The sequence below is a fragment of the Epinephelus lanceolatus genome, chromosome 4 (genome assembly GCF_041903045.1).
Source record: "Epinephelus lanceolatus isolate andai-2023 chromosome 4, ASM4190304v1, whole genome shotgun sequence".
Taxonomy (NCBI): Eukaryota; Metazoa; Chordata; class Actinopteri; order Perciformes; family Serranidae; genus Epinephelus; species Epinephelus lanceolatus.
In genome coordinates, this window is record NC_135737.1 from 25,776,487 (window position 1) to 25,802,230 (window position 25,744).

The following is a 25,744-nucleotide window of genomic DNA, read 5'->3' on the forward strand; positions in this document are numbered from 1 at the left end:
TACTATACTATGACTTTTCATAACAGACTATACTATGACTTTTTCATGACATACTATACTATGACTTTTTCATGACATACTATACTATGACTTTTCATAACAGACTATACTATGACTTTTTCATGACATACTATACTATGACTTTTTCATGACATACTATACTATGACTTTTTCATGACATACAATACTATAGCTTTTTCATGGCAGACTATACTATGACTTTTTTTATGGCATACTATACTATGACTTTTTCATGACATACTTTACTATGACTTTTTCATGACACACTATACTATGACTTTTTCATGGCATACTATGACTTTTTCATGGCAGACTATACTATGACTTTTTCATGACATACTATACTATGACTTTTTCATGGCAGACTATACTATGACTTTTTCATGGCATACTAGACTTTTTCATGGCATACTATACTATAGCTTTTTCATGGCATACTATACTATGACTTTTTCATGACATACTTTACTATGACTTTTTCATGACACACTATACTATGACTTTTTCATGGCATACTATGACTTTTTCATGGCAGACTATACTATGACTTTTTCATGGCATACTAGACTTTTTCATGGCATACTATACTATAGCTTTTTCATGGCATACTATACTATGACTTTTTCATGACATACTATACTGTAGCTTTTTCATGGCATACTATACTATGACTTTCTCATGGCGTACTATACTATGACTTTTTCATGACATACTATACTATGACTTTTTCATGACAAACTATACTATGACTTTTTCATGGCAGACTATACTATGACTTTTTCATGACATACTATACTATGACTTTTTTCATGGTAGACTATACTATGACTTTTTCATGACATACTATACTATGACTTTTTTCATGGCAGACTATACTATGACTTTTTCATGACAAACTATACTATGACTTTTTTCATGGCAGACTATACTATGACTTTTTCATGACAAACTATACTATGACTTTTTTCATGGCAGACTATACTATGACTTTTTCATGGCATACTATACTATGACTTTTTCATGACATACAATACTATAGCTTTTTCATGACATACTATATTATGACTTTTTTCATGACATACTATATTATGACTTTTCCATGGCATACTATACTATGACTTTTTTCATGGCAGACTATACTATGACTTGTTTATGATTTTATGACATAGTACACTATAAACATTTTATGACAAACTAAAGTTTTGTAATGCCTTACTACATGACATTTTTGAAACATCAAACTATGACATTTTTATGACATAGAATACTATGATTTTTTGGATGATTTTCTTAATGACATAGTATATTACTAAATTATATGACATACAATACTATGACTTGAAAAAAGAAGATACACTATATTATGATTTTTTTTAATGACTTTTTATATATTGTTATTTATGGTATACTATACTATGACTTTTTAATGAAAAATGTTATTGCATACTCTACTATGACTTTTAAATCATATGTCAAATCAGATAGTATACTTTGAAGTGTGCGTTTTTGACATATACTATGACTTATGACAGTGTATTATGAAAGATTTAAGTGACGTCTTCAAAGTGATTGTTTTGTCAGTCCAAAAAACAGATATTTACAATTTAAAATCATATAAAAACTGAAAAAAGCAGCAAATCTTCACATTTAGGAAGATAAAACCAGTGGGCCTAAATGTCTGATGTTTGTGCCCCATGAATCATTTAAAGGTTTAGCATCAATCTGTCAGTGGATTAATGGTCTAATTGTTTCAGCTCTGTGAACGTCACACCCTGAACCTGTTTTCACAGAGCAGTAAACAATCAATGGTGGCGGAAGAGTTGTTGTTGTTTTAATATTTAACATTCTCAGGCGTCCACCTGTGCACCTGGTAACCTCATGTGTAGCTGTTGGCTGCGGGTTGGTGAGAGCAGATGTGTTACCTGTTCTGGCCCTGCCCTTCACGTTTCACTTGACCTGAACACACATGGCTCACAGCCGCTGGGAAACTCCACACTGGGCTGCTTTCCAAGGACTTGATCTCTTGGGAAGACAGATACACATTATTTCCTGTAAATGCTGCGGTGACTCCTCTGGACATGTCCACATTGTCACTTTTAACATGAGGTCATCAGGAAAATGGTGGTTTAATAAAGACCAACATTGAGTAAGTGTTAGCGTACTTTAGGATTTACTCAGGTTTATTTGTATAAAAGTCTAGTTTTAGCTCCAATATTTTACCAGGGACAATAAGAGAGGATCAATATCACTCTCATGACATAGGGCTGAACTACATGTCCAAAGGTTGCAGCACTCTAATGACCTAAATTATGATGAGGAGGTAATGATTACAGGAGTAATTCAAAGAAACTAAGTACCTGATACTTTCATTGAGGTTATTACATTAGTGTAATTTGCTAAAATTAATCTTCTAACACTGTGGTTCCCAACTGGTCCAGCCACAGGGTCCAGATTCTTCCCTAGTCATTAGTTCAAGATCCACACTGTTAAATATATTCAGTATCATACCTGCATTCTGCCATGTCGTTAAGGTAGTTTGCTGTCTCTTTCTTACTCACTCTACAGCAGGAAAACACACTTTAAGATGTGTGCTGAAAATTCCCCGTACTAAAATGGGTTATTTGACAAACTTGATGTGTTCGCGAGTCCCTTGTGGTTGTTTCAGAATGGAACCACGACCAACTTTTGGACTGCGACCCACCAGTTGGGATCCACTGTTGTAATAGTATTCCTCTCACTATATGAAGGTACTGTAATAATGTAATATTATTTACTCAAGCACTGTTTTTAAGTACAAATTTGGAGTCTGTCTTACTCACGACACTTAACGTGTTTGTACTGCACAACATTTCAGGGGGGAATATTGTACTTTTTACTTTACTACTATTATTTGAAAGCTTTAGTTATTTTATAAATTCAGATTTTTGCACATACAACGTTCAAAAAGCTTGTAAAATATGATGTTCTCTTATCAATTATACAATTCAACAGTTTATAGAGGCTGATTGGATTAACAGGACATTAACTGGCAACTATTTTGATTGTTTCAGTCATTTTTCTTGTCTTTTTTAAAAGATTTTTTAGGGCTTTTGTGCCTTTAATTGATAGGCCAATTGTTAACGTAAATGGGGGAAAGCGATGGGGACAACATGCAGCGAAGAGCCGTAGGTTGGAATCAAGCCCATGGCCGCTGCAGCAAGGACAAAGCCTTTGTACATGGGGTAGGCTACCTGCTCTACCAGGTGAGCCAGTGGCCACCCCAGTTTCAATCATTTATGATGCAAAAACATTTCATGGTTTTAGCTTTAAAAATGTGCGTACGTTTCCTTTTTAATTTTTGAAATTATTTTAATTCATCACTTGTAATTTTGTAATGTTGGTTGGATTAAAACCAGCTCTGTGAAGGTGTCGCTTTGGGCTCTGGGTAAATGTGGCAGCACTTCTCACTACTTTCAGATTTTTTTTACAAACCAATCAATCAACTGATCTAGAAAATAATCAGTGAAATAAGTATTCGTTGCAGTTTTATATAAAATAGTATATAAAAAAAGCTCCATCTTAACCAACTACAACAGAAGAATGCTGCTTTCACATGAGTGTATGAGTAACAATAATGTAATGACATCATATATAACAGTATATCATTGAGTAGTTTTACTTTTAATACTTTTAAGTACATTTTTCTGTTTACACCTACTTTTACATATGTAATATTTTCAGTTTTTTTCAGTGTGGTATTAGTACTCCTACCTGAGTAAATGATATGATTACGCCCTCCACCACCAGTTACAGCAGTGTCAGACTGGAGGCAAAAACCTCAACTCTCAGTTGTGTGATGTCGAGAGTGTCTGTTGGTTTGCACTGTGGACTCTGGGGAAAACTGAGCAGACAGGATGAGTCATGTTGGGTGGAAATGATCAAATATGGAAATAGTGATGCAAAGAGATTTGATCAGGAAGCTTGTTTGGGTCTAACCTCAACTGTATAAGGTGAGGGTTTAACTTTCAGTTGCATCTCTCAGATGAAGTCATTAAAACAGAAGCTTTCACTGGAGTCACACCCACTGACTGTCAGGTCATCATAACTGTTTACCAGTCACTTACTGCTAAATCACACACATCATAGTGAAAAAATCAGAGGTGGGAAATGTAATCAGATGTCTTACATAAGTAACAGTAGCAATGCCACAGTGGAGAAGTACTTTTTTACAAGTAGAAATCCTGCATAGCATCAAACTTAAAGTAAAGATTCATGTTATGCAGAATGGGCCAATTCAGCAAATACTATATTATTGGAATAATTATTGATGAATTAATGTGTTCATCACTTTAAAGGTCCAGCATGTAGAATTTAGGGGCAACTACTGGCAGAAATGGAACAGGATATGAGTAGGACTGTCAAAATAATGTTTTTATTTCAATTAGTTAATCCCAGAAAAAATAACACATTAAAAAACTTGCCCTTTGACCCTGGTGAGTCATTGAAGGTCATAGTGGCTTTGTCACATGATGGAGGCAGACGAGATGATGCTGCTTGGCCCTTTGAATGGAACATTTACATTAAAAAAATGCTCGGATGGAACTGCAATTTCTGCAGTTAGGAATTTTTGTACCATTAGAGTACCTAAAAGCCCCTTTTACACTGCCAGATTTTCGGCGAATGTTGGGCCATTTTGCCGGCAAGCTGCGAACGTTTAGACACACCGAGCCAGATTGGCGAGTTGATCCAAGGTGCACAATTTTCTGCCTCATAGGGTAGTCATATTGGCAGAACCTTTTTGGTTTAAACAGAATGAGGCGGCCTTCTGCCATGATAGGGGCTGTTGAAGACTTGTGGGAGGAGCTGTTGATGACACCGCATGTGCGAGCCACTGGCGGTGAATAAACAGGAAACAGCTGATAGCAGGAATGAGCGAGCAGCTAGCAAGAGGGAAACGCAAACCTGACAGACACTGTAAAGATGAGCAACTGGGGAGACAAGGAATTGCGCGCCCTCCTTGCCCTCGCAAACGAATAGGCCATTAACCGTCAGATGACGGGAACGGTGAAGGACGGGCCAACTTCTGAGAGAATCACCGAAGGACTGACTAGCCGCGGCTTCCCTCAGAGTATGTCACTGTTTACGTCACACGCTGAGCTACATGTTTTGTTACTTGCTCACGCCCCCCATTGCCCCGAAAGAGGCGCATTCTGTATAAGTAGGCAGGCGGCATTTTGCCGCACTCCCTGATTTTGTTTTTATACTGCCAATGCTGAAAAAAAGACTGATTGGGCTTTCCTGCAAATTTGCACAATTCCTGTCTAAAAAGGGCTTAAGTCTGACATATCACCTTAACACAAAGCATTTAGCAGCGGACCCAGAGGTCCGAGCTAGCACAGCCTCTGATGCTAGCACTAGCAGCTAGCCTCATCAAGCCACACTTGACCAAGACGTAAACCGAGTAAGTCTACCTATGACCGACTAACTAACTCCCTTGCAGTTTCGGTGGGAGAGGACGGGGGGACAATTGTTTCCAAAATCCAGCAGCTTTACTACAACACGTCTGCCTAAATTCATTAGAACTGAAATTTTTTTCTTTTTTCTTTCACAGCAAAATTTGATGTTTAAGATTAATTCAGATTAACTAATCACAGAGCATGTAATTAATTAATTTTTTAATCACTTAACAGCTCTAATAATAAGTATATTTTCTCCAGTTTATAATCACCTGGAAATAACAACTGTTGTGTTTTCCCTAGAATGAGCTGGTCCACATAGCGGGTCCTTTTCAGTAGTACAGAACACCAAACACCAAACACTAGCTTTAGATGTGGTCATTCTCATTTTCATGTTTTTGCATCAGCCGCCAAAGTTCTCACATGGGCCAAGTTTCAGTTCTGCAACCTCACCTCTAGATGCCACTAAATCATACACACTAGACCTTTAACGCTGCAGCTGCTGAAGGTGGAGCTTGTTTAATTACTTTATTTAATGACTTTATACCTTGTGAATTCCCCTGAGGATCAATAAAACCCCATAATATCTTAATCTATAACAACACATCAGAAATTATTAGTTGATTATATTTGTTATTATTCATCTCAATCCGTAAAGTAACAAGAGACTAATGCTATTAACTATATGTAGTGGAGTAAAGTGGAGTGTTTGCCTCTGAAATGTAAAAGAAAACACACAAAAGCTGTTGTGACATTTCACTTTAAACCACATATATCAACCTCATGGTGGCGCTAGACGAAAATTCAGGGAATCATCAAAGTCATTGGGATCCATCCAATAGGAACCATGAATGTCTGCACCAAGTTACATGGAAATCCATCTGGTTGTTGTTGAGATAACTCAGTCTGGATCAAAGCGGTGGAAAGACTGACAGAGTTAAAAGTTAACTTATTTTTCTGAAGTTTAATGTTCAGTTAAACCATAAAAGAATCAACATTTGGTCAAAGGTAGACTAGAGAGCAGATTGGTAACAATGCAGCTAACAGGTTAAATATTTACACAAGTGAAGACAAGGAGAGAAATGATCTGCAGCAGAACACAGATTAAAGTTATTAACTGAAGCCTGGAGTTTGACACAGACAGCTCATGCATGGTCACAGTTGGGAGTGTCATAAATCAATCAGATTAAATACTAATTGATCATTATGTCCAGATTTTAAATGAAAAAAATTTAAGCCTTATTTAGCTCAGGTGGGTGAACATATGAAGCAGCCAGATGTTTGCCAGCAGAGAGAAATCACCAGATGGTAGTGCGTGTTAGTTTGGATGATTTGCTAATTATGCGCACTAAATGTATGGGGGTAATTCCAGACTGGGCTGTGTCTATATAAGGAGTGAATCTATCTGTTTACAGGTGCCAGGTATATCATTTTTCCTCTGTTGCCAAGTTACAACACCCACGGGAGTCCCCACACCAGTTGGGACTCCCCATCTTACCATAATAGCATACTGCAACCACAAAGCCACACACCCATACAACTGTCACAGAGCGTACAAGTAGAGTCGAAAGCGAAACCAGGAGAGAAACGGCTGTTTTTGTGTTTTTGTAAACCTCTTCTTATTTCCATTGCTTCACTCGAACACCATAAAAGGAGCTGATCTGCATCGTGTGTCTTCATGGGCAGATGTGTGGTTTATTATGGCACCTGCTTGTTTTGATAGTATCATCTCGAACAAGAAGAGAAAACACTTTTTGGAGCTATAACAAATTTAACTGTAGTTTTATGAGTGTGATTAATTTCTGGAGTTCTTAGGTTGTAACTTGTTTTTAACAAAAACAAATTGGGTTCCATAATTCAGACAAACCATAATGTCTCACTCTGATAAATGGTGACTTTGCCATGTGAACTATAATCATTTAAAGAATCGTGACTCCATCTACTGGACAAACACGGACACAACATGTTGTGGGATTAAAGTACACTCTCAAAAGGCACATGTAGTGAAACACATTCAGTTTGTACAAAGCTTTAAGGAACAATTTGACATTTTAGCCCCGTTTCCACCGAACACTTTCAGTATAGTACCTTTGGAACCAAAAGTAACCCGTCAGACATGGTACCTAGACCCTTAAATGTGGCTGGGGTTGTTGTCACTCACTGCTCCGTCCAGCACTCAGTGTTACCTCATTACTGGTGACACAGATGGAAGTCTGCACCTCATTTATCATCCACAGAACAAGGTTACACGCCAGCATTTTCAGAACAAAATAGAACAGGCTACAGTGAGAGTCCTTCTCCTTGGGATATTTAAAAATAGCGGGTTTGTGCATTTAGTCCTTCTCAGGCAAGTTCAGGGGGTTAGTGTTGCCGGAGCCCACAGGAACGACGCTCCACAACACTTTTTTTTTCTCCTCCGAGTGAGGATTAGAATATATGCAGTTCACATAACCCAACCAAAATTAATATATATAAATGCTTGAAGATCCACTCATTACTAAGTGTATGTCATATAAAAACTAAAGGAATGGTCAAAGTTGTCATATGGAATATTTAAGGTGTGTTGATTGATTCAGGTCGTCACCTCATGCATTGAGTAACATTATGAGTAAACGTTCCACCTTCAAAGTCGTCAGCAATCGGCCTGGTGATTTAAGTTGGGGTTTTTTTCTGACAGCTGCTGCAAGAGGCAGCAAAACATCCTTTGATTTTACAGTTACTGTAATAAAACTCTCCACAGTATGAACAGTGGTTTCATGAGCCTCAAAACCAGCCACAACTCATCCCTGAGCAGAGTGACCGTCCGCTATTGACCGACAGACTGCAGTGTTCACAGCTCCACCTTTTAGTATCAGATCTGTGTGCTAGGTACCCCAACAGAGGGGGGACCAAAAATGGGGACAGTACGGAACGGTTCCATGGTACCATCCCCAACTTTTCACAATGGAAAAGGAAAAAAGTGTACAGAACAGAACTGTACCGTACTGTACTGCTCGGTGGAAACTGGCCTTTTGGGAAATATGCTTGTCTGCATTCTTGCAGAGAGCTGACATAAAGCACCAGTACCTCAGTGTGAAAGTACTTAATTCTTGCACAACTGTACACTTAAAAACAGTCAACTTAATAACTTAACATTTACGTATTCTTATATGATCTTTAATTCTATTTTATATTATGTCTTCATATGTAGACATATAAACATGGGAAAATGGGGTTCCAGGTTAAAAAATAGTTTCCCTTTAAATGCAGAACTTGAGAAAATGTACTTGGTTACTTTCCACCACTGTTAAGAAGAATGATAACACTCCCATATTTACCCTTCCTACCAAATGAAATATTGAAAACTGTATCACTTAAAACACATTTAGTTATTTTGCAAACATGTCCAGACTTGGATATGTACAATTTGGTATTAATACTTCACCATCTCATGACTTTGTGCATCATTGATTACATTTTTAAAGTAATCAAAATAAGCCTATTACCCAAAATGTGGAACCATTCCTTTAAGTTGTATTTGCTTAAAAGCGGGAGTCATCTCACCTAAAATCATGGAGCAAATCAGTGAATTATATAATTAGTGAACTGTTTTAACAATTATTGAAGAACAGATGAGCAGAAAAAAGGTTTAAGAAAAAAGGGAAACTTTATTAGATATCCTGTACAAGGGCCTGACATCACAGCTAGTCGCAGAGTCATTACACTGATGGAGGCTTTACCCTTAAATCCTAAAATGTCTTATGTATGGATCTTAAATACAAGAGGAAATAAATAAGCATCACACCAACATGACCTCGTCATTTGCGTCTCTTCCACCTTTGTGTCGCTCCCAGATGGAAATACGAGTTAAAACTTCGGAAGTTCTCCCAGGTGAAAATACTGCAGAAACTTGGTGACTCCCACCACCGTCTGGAGAAGCTTTGACAGTTCAACCTACTTAATTTTCAGTCTGAAACGCTGCCTCTGTCCCGCTCCAATGGATCAGATCGTCACTCCTTCTCTGTGATGTGCGGCTCAGAGAGTTTTTGGATGTTCAGCTCCTCCACCAGCTTCTCCACACAGGCTGTAAAGAGAGGCTCCGGCTCCTGAGAGACAAGAGGAAGAGCGAAACAGAGTCAGAACCCAATGATAACTCACCCAACGGATTTGTAATGATCATCTTTCTCATTGAAAACAGAGGATACTTGCACTCTGTGTTTCTTATTTATAAGTGTCTTATAAATCTTGCAGCCTGAAATAGAGGAACATTAGCTTCACCACTTTGTTTGAGGTGGAGGATGAAAACTTAAGTATCAATAAACGTCTGAAAAAGCTGCTGAATGAAGTTGAGCTTCAGGCGTTTGTGTCTGGGGATGCTGTTACCTTGTGCTCCAGCACCCTCTGTTTTTCCACGGCCTCCTCCAGACTCAGACCCACCCACTCTGCCTCCTCTTCTGGGATCTCAAAGTGCTGCTTTGACAAAAGAAACAGAAATTGTAACATGTAATTATTTGGTTTTTTTTAATCACAACTCCTCTTGTAGAGTAGCTGGTCAGCATCTAGGTTTAAATTACACCTCTCCCAAAACATTTAGGATCAGTCAGTGGACTTGAACACATCCCACTGACCTTGTATTTGTCGTAGACCTTCTCTCTCTTGACAGGGTCGGAGGGGTAGAGCTCTGTGTTTTTGCGTGCCAGGCGAAGCAACATGGCCCTCTTCAGGTTCATCCCCAGCTTGGAGTTCAGGTCTTCCTTTGATGTCTGGTAGGAGTTAGATAATTCATGGTCATATAAAGATCCAGGTGGAAATATGATTTTGTCACACAAAGGTGGCGCTCTCTTACTTTGAGAATATAGAAGTCGAACCCAAAGGCAGCGTCGATGAGGTCCAGAGTGCGTGGTGTGACTGTGATGGTGAACTTGTGATCAAGGATCTCGCTGTACAGCTCTCTCTTTAACAGTTGAGGTTTCCAGGTCTTCTTCAGACGAGTCGACAGCTGTGGAAAGAGGCGATACAGAGGTATGACGTCGAGAGCTGCTTTGTTAAAAAGTGGTGTGGACTCTTTTAGGCACAGAACAGATGTACAAAACTTATGATTTCTATGATGGTGGTGCTGAGTGTGTCCACTGTGTGCACACCTACTGTGTGTACTACGGTAAAATCATGTGAACACACTGAGCTAGAACTAAAGAAATAAAATCAGTCTCACTTTGTCATTGTTGGCGTATCTGAAGCCTGATATCCAGCCCTCTCCTCCCCACAGGCCGTCCTGGGACTCTGGGGGGTAGTAGATGGGTATCGGCACATCCTGCACCCGTTCCTTCTGCCCCGTCTTTGGGTTGGCTCGGTACTGGACTCCGAGGGGCCTCCAATGGACGGGGGTGGGCTCTTTCTGCTCAAGGGACTTGAGGTAGTGTTGAGGGAGACGAGCGTAGATGCCCTGCTTCAGTCTCAGGGCCTCCCACAGTTTGGGAGGGTATTTATGCAAAGGCATAACTGACTGTCAAAGTTAAATCTGAGAGACAGAAAAAGGAAGAATCATTGTTACTCTGTTAGTGCATGAAATCAAGAAGAAAATCAGGAGTTCAATGCACAGCATTACAACTGAGTCAGAGCTGAAACAGGAAACCCTTTCTTTACTAAGTTTGGCAAGTTGCACTGTGGCACGGATTTTTATTATTATTTTATCATACAATATTTATGGTCACAGATTTCTCTCAGTTTCGTTCATAAATATTTTGTTTTCTGATCAGACCAAGTAATAAATTCTAGGTCTGCAACTAATGATTATATGTATTATTATTATTAATCAATTTCTTTTTCGATTGACAGTTTAAATCTACAAAATGTAAGAAAACAGTGAAAAATACACATCACAAACTCCCAGTGTCCAAGTCAACATCTTCAACTGCCTGCAATTGGAAGTAGTAATGCAATGATCAATCAATTAATCGATTAGTTGTCAACTATTAAATTAATTGCTTACTAATTTGGTAATTTATTAATTTAATTTTTTAATTGGTTTAAATAATTTTCTAGGGGGAAAAAAAAGTAAAAATTCTTGAATTCCAGCTTCTAAAATGAGATTATTTCTGGTTTCTTAAATCCTAAATGAAAGTAAACTGAATATTTTTTGACATTTTAGGATGCCATCTTGGGCTTTAGGAAATAATAATCATCATTTTTCACAATTTTCTGAAATTTTGTAGACCAAACAACTAATCAATTAATTGAGAAAATAATCAACAATGAAAATAATCATACAGTTCAGCCCTAATTGGAAAATAGCTTAGCATTTAACTTGATAAATGACGTAAATGTTTAATCAATCATTAAAAATACTGCTGATTATTAGAGTCAGATGCTCCCCTATTAAACACCCCACAAACTAACAATCCCCTACCCATTTTATCCCAGAGTTCCAGTAACTAACCAATGTCTCTACATTGGGATACTTCTCTGTCGCAGGTTTGCTGTGTGTCACTGTGTTTTCACTTTAATTAACCACAAATAATTTTAAGACACCATGTAAGCATCATGTCAGCTGAAATACTAAAAGGTCCAATCACTAGATTTTGACACAGAGACTCAATTTTAGATTTTATTTAGTGGTTCATATTTTACCAAAAAAAATTGGAATTAATCAAATCACCACAAAGTAACTCATACAAACACTAAGACTTTTGGGGACCCTGATGGTCTGGGGCCTCAAGGGGCAGTTTGAGCCCTCAGTTTGTCATTTCAGTCTTGTGATTATTTTTCTTTTAATAAACTTTTTTTTTTTTTTTTTTTTTGCACCAACAGGCTACAATTAAAAATCGCTCTGGCAGTCTGGTAACAAAGATATAAAATACTGATGCTGATGCCAAGTTAATTGCTGCCATAACATTAACACTAACATTAACATTAAATGATTATCTGACATGATAAGTGACAATAACGTTACTTTTAAAGAAATCAGTGAGCTGCAGCTGGTTGTTTGGTTCAGACAGTCTATTTTAATGAATAAAAATCACTTTACAGAAACTCACGAGCTCAAGTGAACACATTTCATTACGTTTCCAGTTAGCAGGAGGCTAACAGACACAGGCCAACAACACTGTTATACATCTAAACAAGGCCTCTACGGGGCTAATATACTGTTATGAACACGTTCAAACGTTTGTCTTACCGGGTAATAAGAAAACAGTGACTTCCACCACGTAGAAAATCAGTTTTTAAACCACGTTAGCCCAAAATTAAGCAGGCAAGGACATCATGCACAGCCTCCGCTGCTGTCCGACTTCCGCATTGATTGGCCCGCCCACAGGAAGAAGAAACATGATTGGATGGTGGACAGGAAGTTCCCTTAGATGATTGTTTTTCACATGTTGTCAATCATGTAAGAATTTTTTTCGTCATAAATGTATAAAATGTTAAAATACTGTATTAATTTTTGTGACTAATATGTTCCCGATAAACAACGCTGCAGAAAAAACGAAATTATCTTACAAATATTACCATATTATTCTTTCATATGATCCGGATGTATACATTATCTCTACTTTTCTCGTTTTTTGTAAATAAATAAATGAATGAATAAATAAACAATAAACCTATGCCCCCAGTGAGTGTGATGATAAAGATATAAAGGCAAAAATTATTTGATGTGTTAATTTAATTTTATTTCTTATTGATATGTTCTTCACTTCTTTATTTCTTAAATTTTCTATTTTATTAATATAATCATTACCCCTCTAGTCTTTGATTCAAATAAAAGTCAGTCATGATATTATTATGACATTTTAATGTTTCTTATCAGAATCAGAGTCAGAAATTGTGAAACAGTCACTCTGATGTAAAGTGCAGAAAATTATAGAAGTAGAAATATGAAGTGTTAAATACAATGTACAAAAAATATGCTACAACGTTAATACAAGTATGTAAGATATTAAAGAAATATAAAATATGTAATGTGCTGAGTATGGCAAGTGTGTAAAAAATATATAAAAATATGTTCCTTATGCTACATTACAATGTATAAAACTAGTGTGTAACATTAGAAATTCAGAAAAATACAATATAATAAATATTATATATACATAAAAATATATACATAATTAGAAATTAGAACAACAGATATATATAATATGTGCAACATATGCTGCACAAGTGGGGAGAATATTGCACAGCTGGGTAATTGCTGCAGTTGAATTATTGCACCAATTACTGTACAGGTTATACAGTGTTATAGATCGTTATTGTACCTTTTAGTCACTACTGCACAGTTGCAGTATATTATAATATCAGTATATTATAATATTTATTAGGAGGAGGAAGTGGTTATATATAGGTTACTGTTGCGTGGCTTAACCTGTAATAATTTATTGCATTTGTCACAACAAAAATGCCATTAAAGATGTTAGTGAAACACTTTAATTGCCTTTAGAAAAAGAGCGAATAAAAATATGTGACGGTTCTCCTCATAATGATGTGGACTTTTATTGTGAAGTATCAGGGCACAGCCTGACAGGAAGTAGGCTTATGAGGTAGTCAATAAATTTGATGGGTGTTAAAAATGAAAATAAAGCACGATTCTTCTGGTGTGAACTGTTGAAGACATGCTATGTCAAAAGATTACTTGTGACGACGACTCTTCCATGCAAGTTAATAGGTAAATTTTCATATAATCACTAGTATAGCGTATGATAATATACATGTCATATATACTGCAACTATCGTAACAATTATCGTTATTATTAGGGACGTAGCTTTCGCCCGAAAGGTGGAATTGAACCACTCTGCCGCTAAGCAGCTACAGGTTTGAAGCCTGCACCCCGGACCACCGAGGCTCATCCGGGCATTTGAATCATGGGGAACAGGACCAATATATAGCTCCCACCAGGCGAGACTCTTCTAAGTCAGGGTTTCACTTCAATGCCCACCCCGTGATTGGTTTGTATGTATCAGAGACAGCTCATGCACATGAAGTGCAGTCATGTCCTGGATGTTTTAAAGCACATAAGCGTCAAAAAAAAAAAACCCAAAAGGATAAAACCTACTCTGGTCTGTGCTGTTATGCAAAGCAGTCGTGTTGTGATTGGCTGAAAATAAAAAGGTGGTGCCACATGGTTTTTCATGCATTGTGTTATCTCAGTGTGTGACAGTGCAGCCGGTACTCTCTGCACACTGCACACACTCTGTTTGATTGCTTCATACTGTGAACCTTTGCACACTCCTCAATCCTTGGACAACATCATGCACATTTCTGCACATAACTAGTAGTACTAGTATGACTTTCCTCTGTTCTATAGATCATTAATGTCTCTTGGTTTTGGGCAATATTTGCTTTTGTTGTTCTTATTTATATTGTACACCAACACTCCAAAGCAGTACCTGACGACCTACTTGTCGATAAATGGGATTCTTATTTTGTGTCCACCATAAAAAGCCCTCTGTGTGATCTGATTAACTCTCTCAGCCTCATGTTTTTGCTGCTACACATAGATGTAGATTTCGGGGGGGATGCAGGGGACACGTCCTGCTCAATATTGAGAATGTGCGTTTGTCCCCCCGAATGAAAAAATGAAACTAGCAGAGGATTTTTTTGTTTGTTTATCACAAAATTAAAGACAGTTACACCATAAATTGATGCAGAAAAAGCACAAATTGGTGCATATAAAAATTAACAGAATGAAGGAAAGTAAGTTTTTGATAATCATTATTTTCTTGCAGATGATCATCAAACCCCCCATTTCATATGTGTTTCCCCTCAACAACTGTATTTCATGCTGTTAACACTGCTATCGACATACTTAAGACACTTAAACCACCACCCAGTTTCAGTTCTTTGGGTGCCACGTTTTTTTTAGCTTCCTTAGTTCCTCATTTTTATTTTGCCTCAGTATACGTTGTAGTTATTACAATTTACATTTGGCAGATAAAGTATAGGAAGAAATATTCAAATAATTGACTTAAGTAAAAGTAGCAATACCATACTATAAAACAGCTCCATTACAAGAGTAAAAACATATCATTAACTCATTAACAGTGATGTATTAATATGCAAGTGGTACTTAATGCTGTAGTTAGCTGAGCTGGAGTTATTAGTTCATGCTACACTGTGGTGCAGTTTGATCTATAGCATTGCAACATATTTATAAACTGTTCACAAGTTTTGTATCTAAAATTTTTATCTGTAAAGTAACAGTAACTATAGCTGTCAGATAAATGTAGTGGATTAAAAAATGTACAATATTTGCCTTTGAAATGTGGTGTAGTGAAAGTATAAAGTAGCATAAAATGAAGTAAAGTACAAGTGCTGCAAATGATAATAAAGTACAGTAATGGAGTAAATGCACTTTATTAATATCCATCACTGCATGTACAGTATAAAGTGGGCTGTTTTATTTTGTATTAAAGCAGATACTCATAATGTATACAATATTAAATCACATATCTACAGTATACATTTGTTTTTCTGCTCCCTGTTGCTGCTGTGTTACTTAGATCAATACATTTGATATTATCTTAAAATAAAAAGAGACACACTCGAGTATGATTATTTGTTTTATTTCAGTACATAGAGGAGAATACAGAGGATCCAGGTACAAATGAAGCAACATGAGGAAAAATACCTCCATTTTCACAGAATTTCATTTGATAGTGCATTAAAAAATCTTTGGTGTAGCACCGTGTTAATGTCACAAAACTAACAGAACACACACATAACGTACGAGCACTGTTTAAAGAGAGATTACACTTTCAGATCTGTTCATTTCCCCACCATCCATCATCCTGTTCTGACATTTATTGTTTTGTTTTCTTTCAGGCAGAGAACGTGTTCTCGATGACCAGTGTCTGAGGCTCTGTCTCTGTTTCTCCAGCAGGTGGTTCCTCCTTTAACGGAGAGCAGCACATACTCCCAGCGCAGGCCTTTCCACAGGTGAGGCTGCAGATCAGAGGAGGAGGCACCGAGGGGTCCTCTTTGTGGACAGCAGGGGAGGCGTCCCCTCCACATGTTGCGGAGGAGCCAGAGCAGGAGGCAAACTCTGGCTGAACGGTACAGCAGCTCACTCCTACGCTCTGCAGCACCTTAGTGACCCCTGACATCAGGTCAGCACACCTGGACATGTGCATAATGAAATATATACTTACATGTACAGTACAGGCCAAAAGTTTGGACACACCTTCTCATTCAATGCGTTTTCTTTATTTTCATGACTATTTACATTGTAGATTCTCACTGAAGGCATCAAAACTATGAATGAACACATGTGGAGTTATGTACTTAACAAAAAAGGTGAAATAACTGAAAACATGTTTTATGTTCTAGTTTCTTCAAAATAGCCACCCTTTGCTCTGATTACTGCTTTGCACACTCTTGGCATTCTCTCCATGAGCTTCAAGAGGTAGTCACCTGAAATGGTTTTCCAACAGTCTTGAAGGAGTTCCCAGAGGTGTTTAGCACTTGTTGGCCCCTTTGCCTTCACTCTGCGGTCCAGCTCACCCCAAACCATCTCGATTGGGTTCAGGTCCGGTGACTATGGAGGCCAGGTCATCTGCCGCAGCACTCCATCACTCTCCTTCTTGGTCAAATAGCCCTTACACAGTCTGGAGGTGTGTTTGGGGTCATTGTCCTGTTGAAAAATAAATGATGGTCCAACTAAACGCAAACCGGATGGGATGGCATGTCGCTGCAGGATGCTGTGGTAGCCATGCTGGTTCAGTGTGCCTTCAATTTTGAATAAATCCCCAACAGTGTCACCAGCAAAACACCCCCACACCATCACACCTCCTCCTCCATGCTTCACAGTGGGAACCAGGCATGTGGAATCCATCCGTTCACCTTTTCTGCGTCTCACAAAGACACGGCGGTTGGAACCAAAGATGTCAAATTTGGACTCATCAGACCAAAGCACAGATTTCCACTGGTCTAATGTCCATTCCTTGTGTTTCTTGGCCCAAACAAATCTCTTCTGCTTGTTGCCTCTCCTTAGCAGTGGTTTCCTAGCAGCTATTTGACCATGAAGGCCTGATTGGCGCAGTCTCCTCTTAACAGTTGTTCTAGGGCTGTCGGCTGTGTATTAACCTGACTTCTGCACAACACAACTGATGGTCCCAACCCCATTGATAAAGCAAGAAATTCCACTAATTAACCCTGATAAGGCACACCTGTGAAGTGGAAACCATTTCAGGTGACTACCTCTTGAAGCTCATGGATAGAATGCCAAGAGTGTGCAAAGCAGTAATCAGAGCAAAGGGTGGCTATTTTGAAGAAACTAGAATATAAAACATGTTTTCAGTTATTTGACCTTTTTTTGTTAAGTACATAACTCCACATGTGTTCATTCATAGTTTTGATGCCTTCAGTGAGAATCTACAATGTAAATAGTCATGAAAATAAAGAAAACGCATTGAATGAGAAGGTGTGTCCAAACTTTTGGCCTGTACTGTACATATACACAGATAGTTACTACAAGCTCTATCCAACACTAAGCCTTACTGTTACTGTCTTTACCTACAGTTTAATACTGATACTATAATCGTTGTCCTGTTATACTGTCTGCTAGCTAAAAGTTAATCCACACCTTCAAGCCAATCAGAATTTAGAATTCCTCATTGGGCATGGTATAAACAGATGCAACTCACCTGTGCACTGGAAACCCAGCGTGGCAGTGAACATGGACAGAGGCCACTATGAATGATCCAGTTAACTGCCAGATGTGGAGGTCGTGCACAGCCTGCACCCCAGGGACACTCCTAATCCTCTGTCCAAGATCAGATGTACAGATGTGTGGAGGTGTGGCCTGTAGCAGCAGCAGTCCATACCTGTGCACCTGGAGAGATTCACCGGTGAAACAACGGCAACAGATACAGCTGCAGCAACATAGTCATGAATATTGTACTCCATTTTCTGCCAATAACCCATAAATCCTACACACTGGGCCTTTAAACTAAAAGCCGTGACACAAACCCACAGAGCCTGACCTCTGGTGCAACTGTGGCAGTCAGTATAATCACAGCCAGCAGGGTGAGGCCAGGATCCACGTAAACCAGGAGGCCGCAGGCTTCAGAGCTGTGCAGGGACTGCGGGCCGACCAGCAGCATCACCAGGCCGCTGACCAGAACCAGAAGGGAAGTACAAAGGCCCTGAATGACGAGGATGAATGACAGGAGACTGACTGGCCATTGGTTGCTCGGCACAGGACTTTCAGTGTGATGTACTGACCCACAGACTGGGGAGGTGTTGGATGCATTCTGACCGTCTGAAGGAGAATAAAAAAGTAAAACATGATTGTTTCAAGGGCTGTGAGATCAGAAATAAAGGGAAAAAAATATACAAAAATGACTGAAACTGGAGTTTAATGCAATTACAACTGACAAAACACTAGTTTCACATCAACGTGTTTTCTGTATTACTCAAATAAAATGTTTGTTTCATGTAAAAAATGTAATTTCACTTGCAGAAACACACATAACCCCTTACAATTGAAAACTAATATTTACACTGACTGACACTACAGTGAGAAAGGTGACAGACCAAGGAGCTTAACTTAATTACCAAGTTGTCTCATGCAGATGTTGTCTTTGGAAATCTCTGTGATGTCTTCTGAATGACGCTCAGGATAGCAAACCTCCAAATCTATAACACTGCTGGCTGCTTCACAGTCTCCGCTGTCCTCTGGAACTGCTGCATGCAGGTGGACTTCTGGGTGCTGTTGTGGGGTTTGAGAGTCAGCGTCAGGGACGCTGGCGGTTCCCGGGTTACAGAGGACAAGCGCCCCATTGTGGAGCGACTCATCCACAGCAGATTGGACGCAGCTAACGTCATCCAGGACTCGCCCCGGCTCAGCCTGGCCTCTGGTTTCCTCTGCAGCCAAGACTGTGGGAGTCGAACAAAGGAATGAAAAACAACACATGGATGCTGTTTGATGTTCCTTACAGCTGAACATACACTTGGCAGCGACTTCAAAGTGAAGTCTGTCAGAGAAATACCATCACCTGGATAGGCACACTAATTCGACTGTAGTGAAAGATTATTGCTACATAATTAATGCCAGTATAAGTACATGCTTTCACATGACATGATTTACTGTGTGAGACACAGACACTGCTCTGCAGCACTGTTTTAAAAATATTTCATGCATCATTGTGAGCTACCACAAATTCCACATTCTCCAAACTGAATACATTTCAGCCACCGAACTGTCTTGCACAACATTAGACTTTGAAATCCTTAAATACAGTGAAAAGTGTGGTTGTCACACACATGGATGGTTTATTGAAGGGGCTTGCCAGGCTCAGGCCTGTGGGCCCAAACTGTCAGTGGCATCTGCAAAATGTCACTCAAATTAAGATGTACTGACCAGACTCAAAACAACTACGAGAAGACACAGAAAGACACAAAATTACCTCAGTTGGATACAAAATGATCTCAGGGAGATACATAATGACTACAAGGAGACAAAAAACAGCCACAGGAAGGCACAGAATGACCTCAGAGAGACACAATACAACCACAAGGAGGCAAAACTTGAATAAAAAGAGACACAGAATGGCCAAAAAAGACACAAAATGACCACAAGGAGACACAAAATGATAACAAAAGACACAAAACGGTCAAAAAACGACACAAAATTACTTCAAAGAGACATAAAGAGATGCATAAAGACACAAAGATCTGCAATAACTCCAAAAAGCCCCTGTGATGTTAGAAAGATGTTAGAAAATGACACATTGTTTTACTGTATATTTGTGCATCATCTCTCACAGTGAACATGTAATCTATGGGTAATGTTACCGCTGTGGTTTACTTCAAGGTGAGACTGGGTGTCAGGCTGTCTGCCGGCCCCGGCCCTCTCATCCTGCAGCTGATCCCAGTTCAGCCAGAGCACCAGTATCTTATGAAGCAGACTGACAGCTCCGAACACCACAAGCAGCAGGGGGCGCTGCACTGGGTGTGGATCCACGGGAAAGCTGACGATTTCCATGAAGGAAGAGAGACACAGAGAGGTCAGGATGAGAACGGAGATGAAATCCCCCATGGGCTGAAACCTGCTGCTGGTGTAGGAGACACCGCAGTTCACAGACCCATCAGATCCATCAGTCACATCTGTCCCATCTGTCCCAGGCACAGATTCGATGGATGACTCTGCAGGCTGGGTTGAGGGAAGTGCTGCTGAGGAGGAGGAAGCGTGTGGAGGAGATGCAGGGGAGTCCAAAGAGGAGACCAGGGGTTTTGTTTTGCTTGCCATGCGCAAGAGGACGAAGAGTGTGTGGAAACCATCCACCAGGGTGATGAGGGACTTGCACAGCTGACTTACAGTAATCTCACACACCAGCAGCAGGATGGTCACTCCCAGCAAGCACCAGTGAAGCACTCTCATACCTGCAACTGAGAGTAGAAAGCACACACTAGAATACTTCATATAAATACTTATGAAGGCTTCATGTTATTAATGTGCTGTGTTAAGTGTCTTCTTGCAGAAGGAATCAACAGACGTAGCAAAATAAAATCAGAGCTGGAGCATTAGGACAAAAAGAGGCGATATCACCACAAAGTCTGTATGTCTTGCTCTTATGTAGGGGAGGTGGTGGGGCCTTTTGCATGCCTGTGCACAGGGGCCCACTGTCTCATGATCTGGCTCTGCCTCTGAGCAACACTGGATATTACAACTGTATCTATTACACTCAGGGTCAGGAACCACAGCAGCCCACACAGATTACACATACCACTGCACTGTCTTAGCTGATTAGATACCTGGTTATGGTGCAGTCATGCTGCTGAGTCGTTTACATTGATCATATTGATGCATACTGTGTGAAATCTTCATCAACTGTCAAGATAAATGTAGTCAAGTAAAAAGAGATTAATCTCTCCCTGTGAAATCTGGTGGAATGAAAGTACTAAGTTGCTAAGTACCTCTAGTACAGTGCTTGAGTAAATGAACTAAGTTACTTTCCACCACCGCTTTGGATATTCATTTAAAATTAACGACACCAGTGTGTCACAGCATGATGGAGCTGGACTGCCATCCACTCCTGTACAATTTTGAGGGACTAAGTATTTCCATTTCCTGCAGCTTTATACATCCAGTCCATATCAATTCAGGTGCAAATATTGTGCATTTACTCCTCTACAGTGATTTTAAACTTGAGTTAAAAGTTAGTTTGCAGATTCAGATTAATAATGAAAAATGTAACCAACAAGTAAATCATGATGTATTATTACAGGTGCAGATAAAACTTGATCCAGGTGGAAATGCACAAGTTACCCAGCAGTAGATAAAGTAATTAAAATGTATTCCACCTTTACCAACTGCAACATTAAAGTAAATAAGTAACATAAATGCATCAGTAATTACAGTATAATTCAGTATAATTTAGATACTTTCACTTATGCAACATTTTGAATGCATGACTTTTACTTGTAAAATAATATTTCTACACTGTGATATTACTACTTTTACTTAAGCAAAAGGTCAGAATACTTTACCTAAAACTAACTAAGTCATAAATAAACCAGCATGCAACACACAACAAACTATTTACACCAGTAGCAGTCTAAAGCTGAATTACCCCAGAGAAGAGGACAACCCCCGGCCAGCAATCAGAGGGAAGCTGAGTGTGATCTGTGCGCCGAAATCAGGAAAATGTCATTCATCGTGCTCACCATCTCTCCCTCTCTGTCCCACCACACTCCTCCTCTGCTCTAATCGCAGTCATGTGAGCTGGGGAGGAGGAGGAGGGGGAGGGGGAGGTGGTGGGTGGTGGTATCGTCCTCTCCTCAGTCATCCCTGTTTGCATTCCCTCCTCAGCTCATTGGTGGGAGAAAATACCTCCAGTGGATGATCACATGGCCCACCCACTATTCACACTCTGAGCAGATCCAGTGAAGCTAATTTGCACTCATTAAATCCCCATTGTGTTGTGTCAGGATTATATAACCAGATCGTGAGGTTATGTCTTCAGAAAAAGAATTAGGGAAAACATGTGGCTGCTTAATATAGAATAAATAAAACAACCATTCCCCATCTTGGTAATATTTGAGTGCCCAAATAATTAATCAGAATATACTGTAAAAAAGGAGGGAGCACTGCTCTGACAGGGATGAAAACCAGGTGCTACTAGGCAAATACTCACAATAGTTCACATTTCTGCACTGTTCGTAATTTCTGAGAGTTGTTAATATGTGCTGTTGGGTTATTCAGAGCACCACACCCCCAGTGAAGCAGAGCGTACATTGGGCACTCAGTCTGGGGAGACAGAGCAGCCGAGAGTTGAGCTGAGTAAATGTGTGATTAATTTAACAGTTCATTAATTTGTGTAGAAATAGAAAGCTCTGTTTCTTTGAACAGGACTCTCATTTGAGTGTAAAGTGTCAGATTGGATTCATGAATGCACCTGAAGTGCCTCCTGGCTGTAACTTCATATTTATCGTACAAACACGTGAGTGGTGTTAATCTTCTCATCTAACGAGTGAGCTTATTGCACTAAAATCTCAAACTGTCCCTTTAAAGCCAACTTAATTTTGTCTATATCTGCTTTTTCACGCTCTGTAGAGGTGGCTCATCCCCTCTGTCCTCTCTAATGCTGCAGTCCCGTCAGCCCCTGCTCTCATGTGCCAGCACTCAGGGGTCTGTTGCAGTCCACTGGACTGCGAATCAACAGGCCAGATAGGGGCTGACACCATGGATAAATCCCTACTGTTCTACCAGCATGCCAGCACATTCCTGAGGCACGGCTAAGCCCAAGGAGAGATCCCAGCGAGGAAGCATTTGACCACTTATCAAGACAGAGAGAGAGGCCACAAACCTGGCAGCTCGGCCAAACTTTTTCAAAGCTGGTTTGTAGTTATTGAGCTCTGACTGCTCCTTTATCTTAAATTCTTTAAAGCTACTATGATTGATTTTTGGAACAATCTGAAAACACAACAATGACATGATCACCTTAAAGCGGGAGAAGGCAGAAATCTGGAAAAGGCAAAAAGAAAAGAAAGAGAAAACCAAAATTAGAAAATACGCCCCTCCTCCTGCAGCTCACCCCTCCCACCAAATGACCATGTGCATATGCAAGAGCTTCATACAGTAACCCAGTGTTTCCCATACATTGATTTATTTAATCTTATTTAATTATAGAGTTGCACACAGCCCATTCACCCAGCCTTGCCCTGCTCTCTCTCTCTTTTTATCAGACCACAAATGAAACAATAATTAGCAAGCTAACATTAGCCACCTGACTATCCCTTCACCTTGCTCCCCGCCACTGTAGCTTGTTTCTCCGGGAGGAGATCAGGCAGCAGCTTGAGAGACAGACTTTCGGTTGACGGCTATAGCGCCTGGAATTCAGCCAGGTGTCACAGTGAGCTGTTGTTCAGCGGCAACACTGGGTCTAACATGTTTGCTGATCCAGCAGGTATTCGGGGCTGTCTGGTCCCTTGGACCTGGGTCGGCGCTGGCTGTATTTGGGTTGCTGCAGCTGCTGACTGAAGGTCTGTCGCCAGAGCTGCTGCCCGCTCTACCCTCAGCAAAGTGGTCTGTGGCGGCGGGGAGCATCATAGCAGAAGGCTAAACTATTAGCAACATTTTTTCTCCATCTCCGAAACTCTGATATTGACACACGTTTTATTGCATTTACTGTCAGGTTCTCATTAGACTCTCTCTTTGATAAGTGCGTCTGCATTTTTTTTTTGTGTAGTGTAGGCAGCTGTTACCAATGCTGGAAAAGCAACGCTCTCCGCAGGGTTCTCCACCCATGAATCAGCCTTTCCCTGGAGGGACGTGCATGCACATTTGCATTTGTAGAACAGCCAATAGGAGCCAACACATTCTCACTCTGACCTTGTGACATATCAACGTTTGGTAATGGAAATTCCACGTCCAGATACAACATGCAAGGTACCCTGGGTGCACTGGTTGTCGATATTCTTGGATGCCATGTCAAGTTGATGAATGAATGTATGAATGAATACAGTCCCTTTCAAAATAAATGTATGTCAGTACAACAAAGCAAATTGCTGTTGGCTTTATAATCTTACAGGAAGCGAACACCACCCTCTCAAGTGAAGGTCAGTGGTTGTTGAACCCATCCACCACCCCTCTGTTCTACCACACTTGGACTTTTGGCACCTTAACGTTCATTCTTGCCTGACGCATTTACCCATGATGCCGCTGAGCGCCTTTAAAATATAACAGTGACTGGCTGCGTATCATGTCGATGTTAACGCACGGCTTCTTTCGTCATTGTCTGACACTGCAAGTCACCGCCCAACTGCCAGATTTCGATGACTTTAGATTGACACCGGGTTGTAGGAACGCCATCTCTCTGAAAGGGCCAAAGTCTCTCTTCACAGGCTGGATTTTCTAAAGCCTTAAAACAGAGCCAAGAGGAGGTGCAGAAGTTTTGTTTTCTCTCAGAAAACTGAAATTACAATACACTAACATTTTATAATGGGATTTTTTTGCCCTGTGACACCACAATTAAACTGCCTACCCCATCTTTAAGTAAGGGTTAATGCCCGACGAGGTGTCCATTATGGACTAAACGTTACGTGATATTATTCAGAAGATGATTATTTCAGAAAGCCAGTGCTCTTCTTACCGCTTGTGTGTTACAGACTCTGGTGGTCAGAGGATGTGCAAAAAAACCCTTGAGATATTACTTTCATGATTCATTGGTGTTCATTTATAGGCCCAAGAAAATTTGTTTCAAATAATCAACATCCAAATAGTAGGCTAGTCAAAATCGTTTTTAATTGCAACAAATAATTCATAAGCACAGGCCTATAGTAGGCCTAGTCGAGATTAAATCATATAAACACATTAACAAATTGTTTCCTATTGAAAATGAAATGCTACATTACCATTAATAGTGAAATTTGAAAGTGATATGGGTATGTCCATCATAGTGGCATTTGAAGGACGGAGATTGACAGATTGAGCACTGCTTGTTGGGAGACATTTGGAGACAACAAGATGTTGCTCCAGTCTCGTCTCTCCTGCGCTGACGGAGCCCAGTAAGCCTGCAGGCTGCTCTCACACCGATGTCCCGTGACGGTCATGATTTGACGAGTTTCCAGGCCGGCGTCAGAGAGCCGACCTACAGCTGTGGTACAGAGGCTGTGATTGGTGTAGACCCGCGACTCCTTGTGCAATTTCTCCCTTTTCTTTTCATTCCCTATCCTCTCTTCTTCTGCATCCCAGTCATCAAAATGATCAAATTCACCAAATAAATTAAATGAAACGATAAAATCACTCATGATGCCCATTGTAATCCATTGCCTCTGCTCCGAGTCTCCGTTGCTATGGTTACAAACTAGCCGTTGA

The 25,744-nt window shown here is 39.8% G+C and overlaps 2 protein-coding genes, 1 long non-coding RNA gene and 1 other non-coding gene across 6 annotated transcripts; 1 reads left to right on the forward strand and 3 right to left on the reverse strand.

The window, feature by feature from the left end:
* Positions 1-9,083: 9,083 nt before the first annotated feature.
* On the reverse strand, positions 9,084-12,748 carry mrpl28 (mitochondrial ribosomal protein L28). 2 transcript variants are annotated; one of them, XM_033630831.2, is made up of 6 exons: positions 12,610-12,748; positions 10,648-10,953; positions 10,282-10,434; positions 10,064-10,198; positions 9,819-9,905; positions 9,084-9,541 (listed from the first exon to the last, which is right to left on the reverse strand). In XM_033630831.2, exons 2-6 carry the CDS (start codon positions 10,930-10,932, stop codon positions 9,446-9,448), a joined length of 756 nt encoding a protein of 251 aa, XP_033486722.1. In that variant the 5' UTR covers positions 10,933-10,953; positions 12,610-12,748; the 3' UTR covers positions 9,084-9,445. The 2 variants fall into 2 exon arrangements, with proteins under 2 accessions (XP_033486722.1, XP_033486721.1); XM_033630830.2 differs by having other exon boundaries at positions 9,819-9,908.
* Positions 12,749-13,953: 1,205 nt separating this feature from the next.
* On the forward strand, positions 13,954-16,426 carry LOC117259481 (uncharacterized). Its single transcript, XR_004501838.2, has 3 exons — positions 13,954-14,091; positions 14,181-14,376; positions 16,304-16,426. It is a non-coding gene; the product is annotated as an uncharacterized LOC117259481 (long non-coding RNA).
* On the reverse strand, positions 14,193-14,279 carry trnastop-uca (transfer RNA opal suppressor (anticodon UCA)). The gene has a single exon. It is a non-coding gene; the product is annotated as a tRNA-Sec (tRNA).
* LOC117259480 (proton-coupled zinc antiporter SLC30A1) lies at positions 15,979-23,318 on the reverse strand. 2 transcript variants are annotated; one of them, XM_033630835.2, is made up of 6 exons: positions 21,999-22,119; positions 20,221-20,814; positions 18,982-19,302; positions 18,408-18,685; positions 18,069-18,256; positions 15,979-16,542 (listed from the first exon to the last, which is right to left on the reverse strand). In XM_033630835.2, exons 2-6 carry the CDS (start codon positions 20,804-20,806, stop codon positions 16,245-16,247), a joined length of 1,671 nt encoding a protein of 556 aa, XP_033486726.2. In that variant the 5' UTR covers positions 20,807-20,814; positions 21,999-22,119; the 3' UTR covers positions 15,979-16,244. The 2 variants fall into 2 exon arrangements, with proteins under 2 accessions (XP_033486726.2, XP_078023216.1); XM_078167090.1 differs by having other exon boundaries at positions 20,221-23,318.
* Between the last annotated feature and the right edge of the window lie 2,426 nt (positions 23,319-25,744).

Bases quoted from the DNA above. Each gene is read 5' to 3' on its own strand.
- mrpl28 (XM_033630830.2), bottom strand. From the start codon at position 10,932: ATGCCTTTGCATAAATACCCTCCCAAACTGTGGGAGGCCCTGAGACTG. The intron at 10,435-10,647 runs GTGAGACTGATT...CTCTTTCCACAG, and splicing joins GATACGCCAACAATGACAAA to CTGTCGACTCGTCTGAAGAA. The intron at 9,909-10,063 runs GTCAGTGGGATG...CTTTTGTCAAAG, and splicing joins AGGTCTACGACAAATACAAG to CAGCACTTTGAGATCCCAGA.
- LOC117259480 (XM_078167090.1), bottom strand. From the start codon at position 20,848: ATGAAGTATTCTAGTGTGTGCTTTCTACTCTCAGTTGCAGGTATGAGA. The intron at 19,303-20,220 runs GTAACATTACCC...CGACTCCCACAG, and splicing joins CCTTGAAGTAAACCACAGCG to TCTTGGCTGCAGAGGAAACC. The intron at 18,686-18,981 runs GTAATTAAGTTA...ATTCTCCTTCAG, and splicing joins CATCTGCATGAGACAACTTG to ACGGTCAGAATGCATCCAAC.